Source organism: Choloepus didactylus, chromosome 11, assembly GCF_015220235.1.
Source record: "Choloepus didactylus isolate mChoDid1 chromosome 11, mChoDid1.pri, whole genome shotgun sequence".
Lineage (NCBI taxonomy): Eukaryota > Metazoa > Chordata > Mammalia > Pilosa > Megalonychidae > Choloepus > Choloepus didactylus.
This window is the reverse complement of record NC_051317.1, coordinates 71,847,498-71,857,467: the sequence shown is the minus strand read 5'-3', so window position 1 is coordinate 71,857,467 and position 9,970 is coordinate 71,847,498. Positions and strand designations below refer to the sequence as shown.

Below are 9,970 nucleotides of genomic sequence, written 5' to 3'. Positions count from 1 at the left end.
TGCTTTTTCCTTTCATCCCCTGGGCATACATTTCTGAGATTATAAGGCTTTTCAGAAGATCCTCCAGAATCAACTTACTGGTTGTCCATGGCCAATTCAGCAATGCATCCTTCTATTGGCTTTCTTCTTTGTTTCACTCCTTTTCATCACCACTGCACCCTAGGATCATTTCCCAAGTAAATGACTTGCATTTAAGCTTTTGCTCAGTCTCTGTTTTGAAGTAAATCTAGGCTAAAACACTTAGTACCCTGAATGGCCCCGGGAGACTGGAACTGGGATAGGAACTGTCAGTCAAATGATAATGAAAATTCCATTGCTATTTGTGGTAGGCAGAATAATGCCTCCCTCCCCCCTGCTCCTCCCAAATGGCTATGTCTTAATTCTTGCTTGTGAATGTTACCTTATGTGGCAAAAGGTACTTTGAGATGGAGAGATTATCCTAGATTATTTGGGTGGGACCAACCTGTGGTCAGAGAGTTGTGACTACAGAATGGTCAGAATGATACAATGTTGCTGGCTTTGAAGATGAAGGAAAAGGGGGTTCATGAGCCAAAGAATGTGTGGACACTTCTAGAAGCTGGAAAAGGCAAGGAAAGAGATTCTCTCCTATAGCATTCAGAAAAGAACACAGCCCTGCCAACACTTTTTTTTTTAGCCCAGTGAAACCTGTGTCATATTTCTGACCTACAAAACTGTAAAATAACAAATTTATGTTATTTTGTGACACTAAATTTGTGGTAATTTGTGGCAGCAAAAGAAAACTAATACACTGTTGGTAAGCAGAGTGGTAATAATCCTTGGCATGCAGTAGCAGTACAATTGTATGGCATCTATAGGTGTAGGTAGAAGATGAAGCATTGAGTCATGCGGTAGCTGTGGCACTTGAACAGTCTGGGAACAGCAATAAAGATTATGGGGTTAGCTAGGTTTTATTAACTGATTTAGAAGCCTAGAAAAAAAAATGACAGGCTCAGGTTAGTTATCACCTCCACCCCCCTACCTCCACCCCCCCAGTGAAAGCTAGAGGGTCTTTGGAGCAAGGTTTAAGGAGATATTTATCTTTTGCGGCAAACTACTTAAAACAAGCCCAGGATCTAATTGTGAGGCTAGACAAACTGTAAAAGGATAGAAACCCCCATCCTGACAATTCTTTATCAAAGTCAGGGCCTTGATAGGAAGAGAGTGAGGAACAGTACAGTGGATGTGCCTGAAAATACTGAAAAATAGGATTCCCTTAATCTGGGACTGGTATAAGCAGCTCCTTTTCCTGAAGACCCTACAGAGGATTATACAGAGGTAGTTGCCTGCAAAATGATGATGCTTGACTTCCTTAAGATCTGCTTCCAATACCCTCATTGTTCTACAAACCAGGAACCAGTGGTAGGCCTCAACATAGCCTGACTAGGGAAATACAACCCCTGTTCTAGGAGGAAATAGCTTGGACTCTGAAGGAATGGCAGAACCTAGCTAATATGTACTGGAAGGGGCCAGGGGGAAAGTGTGGGAATGGCTCTTAAGAGTATTGGACCAGGGCTGGAGGTTGGGGCCAGAATATAAGGCAAAAAAAGGGAGAGTTAATTATGAAATCGTTTACCTATGACCTGGAGTTTAATGTTCTAGAAATAAAAATCCCATTGCTGTTTGTGGTAGGCAGAATAATGATGCCCCCAAAGATGCCCATGTCCTAATCCCTGGAACCTGTGAGTGTGTTACCTTACATGATAGGGACTTTGCAGATGTGATTAAGTTTAAGGACCTTGAGAAGATTATCCTGTATTAGAAAGGATACCTGAAGCTAGCCCTAATACACTGCTAGGATTGCTATTGAGTTAGACATGATAATGACCTGAGGTGGAGATGGTAGAACTACCTTGGCATGGTATTGAGGAAAGGGTCAGAAAGTTCTAGGTGTGAATGTTAGAGTGGATTCATTATTGTGATACTACAGAACCACCTAACTATATTCCCCACAGGACATTTGCTTTACTAAAGCAAAAAAAATGCACAGGTGAGGGGTGTGCCAGCATCTGTGAAAAGCTCAGTGGTGGCTGCCCTCTGCAGGCCCGGATTGAGGTAGGAAAGGCATGCTATTATCAGTGGGGATGATAGGATTCTAGAATGACATGTTATTTATTGACACTTAGATGTCAGAGGCAAGGTGGACATGTTATAATGGACAGCAGGGCTGGAGCAGAAATCAGCATACCTTAATCTGAAGGGCTTTGTGACAATGGTTAATAGGTCTGAGGAAACTGACTAGAGTGTTACTTGACTTATATAACCAAAAAACAAAAAAAGAATGTTGAGAGCTGGTAAGCCTAAAATTGTAAACTGTGACAGCGAGGAAATCATGATCCCTTAAAAAAGCTTCTGGATCTAAGTTGATTACAAATCCAGTGCACATCGATCGAAGGTGAGGCCAGGTCTTCTTGAGGAAGGGCCCTCCTACCACCAGTATATATGATATACACACCCCGAATTTTAAAGTACTGTTTGATAAAAAGTCTAACTGGAATGGCTATCAGGGAACTCGAAATACCATTATGTATAGATGGGGCGTATGGATGGTGAATATGAATGGCCAAAGTATCTCACAACAGGGTGCACCTTGTGGTTATTTCCCTAGTCCCCAAGAGTATATTTGGAATAAATATATTTAGACCCCTGATCTGTAGAGTAAGAACCAATATGGGAGGAAGGGCCACATGGAAAACTCTGAAACTATATCCTCTCCCTGGCCATGCTGGTAAATCATGAGCAATACCTCACATGAGAAATTGCAGCCATGAGTGTCAGCATCAGAATTCAAAGGATGCAGCAGTGATGGGCTCCATCATAACCTTGTTTAACTTATCAGCCTTCTGAAAAAAAGTAGATGGATAATGGAAGATGATGGTGGACTACTCTTAGTCTCAGTTGTATCTGTCATCTTGGATGTGGTTTCTTTACTGGAATGCCCCTGGCATTTGGTATGCAACTGTTGATTGGGCAAATGAATTCTCAATCCCCATCAAAAAGGAGGATCAACCAACAGTTCACATTCATCTGGGATGGACAGCAATTCTTATCTACCCTATTGCCCCGAGACTTTGTTAAATCTCCTGTTCAGTGTCACAATATAGTTCAAAAGGACCTTGGTCGTTCTGACATTCTGAAGAACATCATGCTGGTCCACTATATTGTTGACAGCATGCTAAGTGGATTTGACTATCAGGAAGTGGGAAGTACTCCAGATGCCTTAGTAATTCCTATGTGTTCAAGAATGTGAGTGATAAACTGCAAGAAGAATCAGGATACAGGAGCCTGACTTAACAATGAAATTGTTAACAGACCAATATCCCAGCATGCCCTGATATTCCTTCTACAGTAAAGGAAAAGTTATTGCACCTTGCATCCCTTAGAACTAAGAAGCCTAGGGTTTAGTAGGTCACTTTGGATTCTGGAAGCATATACATTTAATCCATATTATTTTTGGATTCTGTATTTGTGAATTTGCCTACTTGCTAAAATCTATTGCTAAACCCAAAATCAATACCTGTGGCACTTCTGTGGTCATTCATGAGCATGCACCGAGTGGCAAAAAATTTGAATCACCCTACATGCACATTCCCAGCAGAGGCTCATAGGCACTTAACCCTGTATTTGCCCTGAGCAGTGGTTCAGTATTTGTTAATTTGGTGTTCAGTGCAACTTTACAGAACATAACTACCATGAATGACATGATCTAACTGTATATTATACTTCAGATATTCCTCCAACACTTTTATCAGGACTTCCATTTTAAAGTGGAACTCACAAAAGAAAGATCTAGAGCAGTTTCAGGCTTCAGCGCAAACTGCCTTTCTACTCTATGTGGCAGTTAAGAACACTGTGTGGGGTCTCTGGCAAGCCTCAATAGAAGATCACAGCTCAGACCTGTAGAGTCCTGGAGTAAAAGGCCATGCTTTCTGCAACATAACTACTCAGGCTCCTAGCATGCTATGGAGCCCTTGTAGAGACTGAGCACCCAACTATGGAACACTAAGTGACTAAGCAAATGGAGCTATCTCCTCATGAGCTGGGTATTAGCAAATCCATGGAATCACTAATTCAGGTAGGCAGGGCAAAAATCCATTGTATGATGGAAAGATTTACATATAAGACTTGAGATTCAGAAGATACAAGTTACATAAACTGGTGACCCAGATTCCTATGGCACCCACCTGTTACATGTATATCTCTTCCTCAATTCACAGCTATGACCTTATGGGAAAAGGGGTGGTTACAATCAAGACAGAGTAGATAAACCCTTGGGGCTGGTTCACAGATGGCATGATATGTTGCTACTAATCATAAATGGATTGTTGCCACACTACAGCATCTCACAGGAATGACTAAAGGACTGGTGAAAGGAAATCCTCTCAGTGGCTTGAGATGTTAGCTCTACATTTTGCCATCTACTTTGTATGGAGAAAGAAAGAAGCCCGAAGGATGAATATAGAAACAAAACAAAAAAAGAAAAAGAAAGAATGGAAAGAAGAAGGAGGGGAGGGGAGAGGAGGAAGGCAGGAAGGTTGGTCAGGAGCTTGGAAAGTCAATGACAAAGAAATCGGGAAGAGTGGGCACAAAGCATGCAGATCCCTGTATTTCTTGTTAATGCCCCACCAGAGAAAATCCACTACAGAGAAGGCACTCAACAAGTAGACTGGATGGTGATAGTTTCTCAGCCATCCAGGATAATGGGCCCTTGTATGGAATGGTCATGGTGGTGGATATGGAGACTCTGTGTGGGCCAATCCCATGGGCTTTCTCTCACTGAGGCTGATTTATAGACTGCCACTTCCAAATACTCAAGTTCCCAAGCAAAGATTTTGATGCTGAGACTTCAATATAGCACCATCCCTCAGAATGGCAGGTTGATTCCTTTGAACTCCATCCACCCTGAAGGGCCAATGATTCATACTTATTGGAATTGACAGGATATGGATTTATCTTCCCTGCCTGCAGTGTGTCCCCCCTTATAATCATGCTAAGTCACAGAGAATACAGGATACATCGACATGGTATCTCACATAACATTGCCCCAAGGGACAAATTTTTTGGTAAAGGATGTTGGACAATGGGCACATGACCAAGGAGCCCACAGGTCTTACCATATACATCAACACCAGAAGCAGCCAGATAAGTAGAACGATGCTTAGCTAAGGCACCAGCTATAGGATAGAATTCTGCAAGGTTAGGGTGCTGTCCTCCAAGATTCGGCACAAAGTGCTTAAACAATGGCTAATATTTGTCACCTATGGTTAAAAGGCACAGGACTGAGAACCAAAATGGATGAAAGTAGGATTGACTCCTCTCATCATAAATCAGTGACCCATTTGAAGAATTTATATTTCTCTTTCCTACAACCTGGACGAGAGGTTCTGCTTCTCAGGGGGCAGGAGAATGGTTTTGGAATCTACCACTATCACAAGGTCACTTTGTGCTCCCCATGTCGGTGCACAAGCATGCGAAGAAAAGAGCTATTATCCTGGTGAAGAATATTGATTCTTACAACCATAAGGAGCTAAGGAGGAGTATGTCTCCCAAGAGATTCACTGATGTTTCACTTTGGGGCCTCATGATAATGCTAAACAGGCAGGCACAGCTCCGTGAGGGAAAGATGACTAAGGGCTTTCCTTTGACACCGAAGGTCTGGGTCACACTTTTAGGCAAGCAATCTAGACCAGCTCAAGTGCTGGTCAAAGGTGAGGAAAATTTTGAAAGGATGATGGAGAAGGACAATTTGAGTCTCAGTTATAGCCTCAGGACCTGCAGCAATGACTCTAAGCTTGATGGTTTCCAAGGGTGGGTTCCTGGACTAGCAGTATCAGCATCACAGGATAACTTGTTAGAAATATAAATTCTTGGGCCATTCTCCAGAATTAGTTGAAGCAAAAACTCTGGGGGCAGGGCCTTACGGTCCGTGTTTTAACAAATCCTCTAGGTGGCTCTGATGCCCTAAAGCCTGAGAACCACTGATGTAGCTTGTTCTACTAACCGTAATACACTAAATCCTGCCAGATCTCACCATCTTGAAAAAGACTGACTCTGTCATGGACTGGACTTAACAGAAGGAGAATATGAGTGGAGTAAGAGGTGGACTAGGTCAGCCAGCTCCTGTGCACCACTTCAGATCCTTTCAGTCCTATCTTTTCCTCCAGCTACTGATTCAATGATCATTTCCATGTAGGTTTTGACAGCTTTATATGATGCCATCACCTGACGGCACCTTATCTCAGACCAGCACTGTGTACCTCTTACTTCCTGTTCCAGGGTTTCTCTGACACTAAGGCATGGGAAACCTGGGAACGCACTTGGCACTCACAAAGCACAACTGGGAAGTGCAGAGCAGGTGACACCCATGAGACCAATAGTGGACAGGAACTGATGGATAAATTAAATGCTTTCCCATTTCATCCCCTGGGCAGACACCTAAGATGGGTTCTGTGAAGGTCCTCAGGGGATCCTGTAGGAATGAACACCAGTCACTTGTAGCAGTGGCCAACTTGATAATGTATCTTTGTACTGACTCCCTCTTTCCCTGTTTCTCCCATTTCTCATTCCTGCTCTCTGGGATCACTTCCCAAATAAACTATTCTACATGGAAGCCTTTCTTGGACTCTGTTTTTGAGGAACCCAATCTAAAACCTCCTCCTGCCTGGAATAATGCTCTTGGCCTGCTTTTCAAATGACTCTTGCTTCTCATTCAGTTCTCAAACTGTCTTTTCAAAGTGGCCTTCCCTAATTAATCCAAAGTAGCAAGCCTATTAATATCAGAGCACCCTATTTGAATTTCTGCATAGCATTTATACTATCTGATATTTTTCTTACACACACACACACACACACACACACATATATATATATATATATATATATATATATATATATATATATATATATATATATGTTGGTATCTTTGTCCTGTACTAGAATGTCTAACACATGAGGTGAAGGATATGGTCTATCTTATTCTTTGCCGTTTCTCCAGTAGGGACTGAACAAATTATTTGTTGAATAAATGAATGAATGCTAGATTTTAAGAATAAGACAAGTTCGCAAACCAAGCTAAAATCTGAGCTAATGAACTTTTTGGAAAATAGAAATGTATATCTTAAAGGCATCCGTTTAAGTTTATTTAAAAATTACAAAAATGTCTCCACTAAGTCTGAAAAATTTTAAAAGTAGCAACAGTGATCTTTACCAGAAGTCTAATGCAATTTATAAAATTGAACAAAATTTGGATGTGTGTCTTATGCCTCTGTAGACACGGGACCCTTTCTTTAGGTTCTTTTCTTTAGGGTCTGGCAGTGTCATTATTGGGACACTTTCCAGTGCCTTTTTTCTTTGAACTCTATGTAAAATGATTCGATAGACCCCTGTGATTGAGCTTCGAGCATCTCTTCCTTGGTTATTTCGAATATGATCTTCGGTAATACCTAAATGTTCTAAGGTGCTTTTGACCTCATTTTCTTCTTCTTTGAGGGTGCTGGTTTCTGACAAATGTTTGGGATCCAGCTGGAAGGGTTCCATAGGGGTGGGGTATGACACCCCTTGCATCCATTCATTGTTCATGATGTTGTCAATCCCATACCTCTCCGAGGGTATCGGCTGAAGGACTCCTCGGATGAGGCGATGGCAGGGCTCTGACACATGCGGAGGCATGCTGTATGTGCCCTCGAGGATGCTCTTCTTCAGTTTGGCCACAGTCTCTGCCCGAAATGGCATTGTGCCAGTGACCATAAAGTACAGAAGTACCCCCAAAGCCCAGATATCCACGTACACCCCCACATAGTGTTCATCTCGGAAAAGTTCAGGAGCAGCATAGGGAGGAGACCCACAAAAAGTGTTCAGCATTTCACCTTTTTTACTTACTGTGCTGAATCCAAAATCACCCACCTTCACACAAGTATTACTGGTATAGAATACATTTTCTGCCTTCAAATCTCTATGAATAATTTGATTGTCATGCTGTGGAAAAAGACATAGAGAAAAATAATCAATCTCAAAATAAAATGCCAAAATAAAAAAATCATCAGTTGCTGTGTGACAATGAGGTGATGATGGTTTAATAACAGAAATTCAATGGACATCAACTTAGGTCATGTCAGTAGTTGCCCTGACATAACCTTTAGTCAAATGCAACACCCATACCCCCAAAACAGATCCAAGGTTCTATTCTTCTGTGGGATGAGGGTTGGAGTCTATTCTAAACAGGTGGACTCAGGAATTACCACCAGAAATAGAACTGGAGCTTATGAAACTATACATTCTGAAACACAATGCAGTAATCCTTAACTTTTTAGGCCATCTAAGGATTTTTCAGGCTGAGTGATCTCTTGGCTGGAGCCAAGACCCCCAACATTCCAACCATGCTCCTTTGGGTGGGCTCCTTTATCTTTCTAGAATTCAGTAGAGAGGAAGAGGCCTGCATTTGGCAAAGTTCTAGTAACAGGTCCCACTGTGGACTGTGAACTTCATGTCCTATCCCCAACTTTGCATCTGGATCCTAGACATTCTTCTGAGGACCCTTGACATGTTCAGTCCCAGGGGCTCTTAGGAAGTGGTTTAATGTGACTTTTTCTAATGGACCTCCTGGGGTAAGAATCCAGGCTTTGGAGCCTGACAGCTTGGTTAATTCTAGGTTTGACTATATCAACTGTGTAATGTGAGTGTCAGTTTCCTCCTTTGTAAAATGGGAATATTGATGCTGTTGTGAGAATTGTATATGATGCTGTATTAACAGTGTCAGCATGATCCTGGCATGTGATAAGAAAACTCAATAAAATCTGGATCTATGGCTATGATTCACTCCTCCTGGTTCAGAGACCAGATTGCTGGGAAAAATGGCAGTTGTGGAGCTTCAGAGGATTCATGTTGGATTCCCTCTGTTCTCCTACCAGGTTTCTTTCCAAGAAGAATGTGGAAGACTCTTTGCCCATCTGTTCTATTGCTTGGTATGAATCTGGCCTCTTTCCTGGCTCTGGGAAAGACCATCACAGCACAGGGACATTTAATGACAACTGGTGCTGTCACAAATCTGAAACCCTCACCCCCACCATCAGTAGGCTCTTCTCTTTGCTCACTTCTTTTTCCTCCCCTTCTTCCCCCCTACTGCCATTCTGGGTCTTCTAGAGCACTAATTTTCCTGCTGGTGGTTCTTTGGCCAGGTTACTGATCCAAGTTCTTGTTCCACAACCATCTAGGCAGACGTGTAAACTAGAAAGAGGCTCTCAACTAATATAGTCCCTAGATAAGCATTTCTTTCCTGCTGCTTGGATTGACCAGTGGGAGTGAGATCTGGGTCAAGAAGGTGGCCAAAACTTTTGTGCCAACAGGGTAGTAAAAGTATAGTCAGGTCTACAAGGCAAGTTCCTCCTACGTATCCAGCAATATGGCCACCATAGAGAGGTCACGAAAGAATCAGTTCTTGGAAGAACTCAGGAGTGTGCTTTAGGAGTCCAGATTTATTTAATGAAATAATCCAAGAACTTAAATATGACATAATCAAGTGCTAATCTGCTGGACACAGAGGCAGTAAGAGCTAGAAGAGCTAGAGGAATTCACTGAAGGCAAGAAAGATCAGTGTGAGCGGACATGGAATTGAAGTTTCACAGAGAGACAGGACTGAACTGGGTCATGAAGTGTGGATAAGATTTGGAATGTGAGACGAAGGGAGAGGGCATCCTGGACACAGAGTTAAGAAGGCAAGCCCAGAAGTAGGGAGGAGCCAGCTGTCCAGGCAGTGAATGATGAGGTTGGAGGAATGGGTGTGGCCAGGGAGTGGGTGATGTTCATCCTGGCTGCTCAGAGTGACTCCTGCCAACTTCCACAGACGACAGGAAGCTGTCATGTAACTGGAGATCCTTGGAGGTTGTTTCAGAGGCAAAGAGCACAACCCCAGCCGGACGTCTGACTCTCAGGGAAGGGACTACTGTCCTCTCTTGTA

General features: G+C 42.6%; 1 protein-coding gene across 3 annotated transcripts in view; it reads right to left on the bottom strand.

Moving 5' to 3' along the window:
- Positions 1 to 7,149: 7,149 nt before the first annotated feature.
- Positions 7,150 to 9,970, bottom strand: part of NIM1K (NIM1 serine/threonine protein kinase) — a 97,130-nt gene continuing 94,309 nt past the window's right edge. For all 3 annotated transcript variants that reach the window (XM_037799123.1, XM_037799125.1, XM_037799124.1), the window contains one exon: positions 7,150 to 7,992. In XM_037799123.1, the coding sequence (XP_037655051.1) occupies positions 7,243 to 7,992 (750 nt within the window). In that variant the 3' untranslated portion in view covers positions 7,150 to 7,242. The remainder of the gene's footprint in view (positions 7,993 to 9,970) is intronic.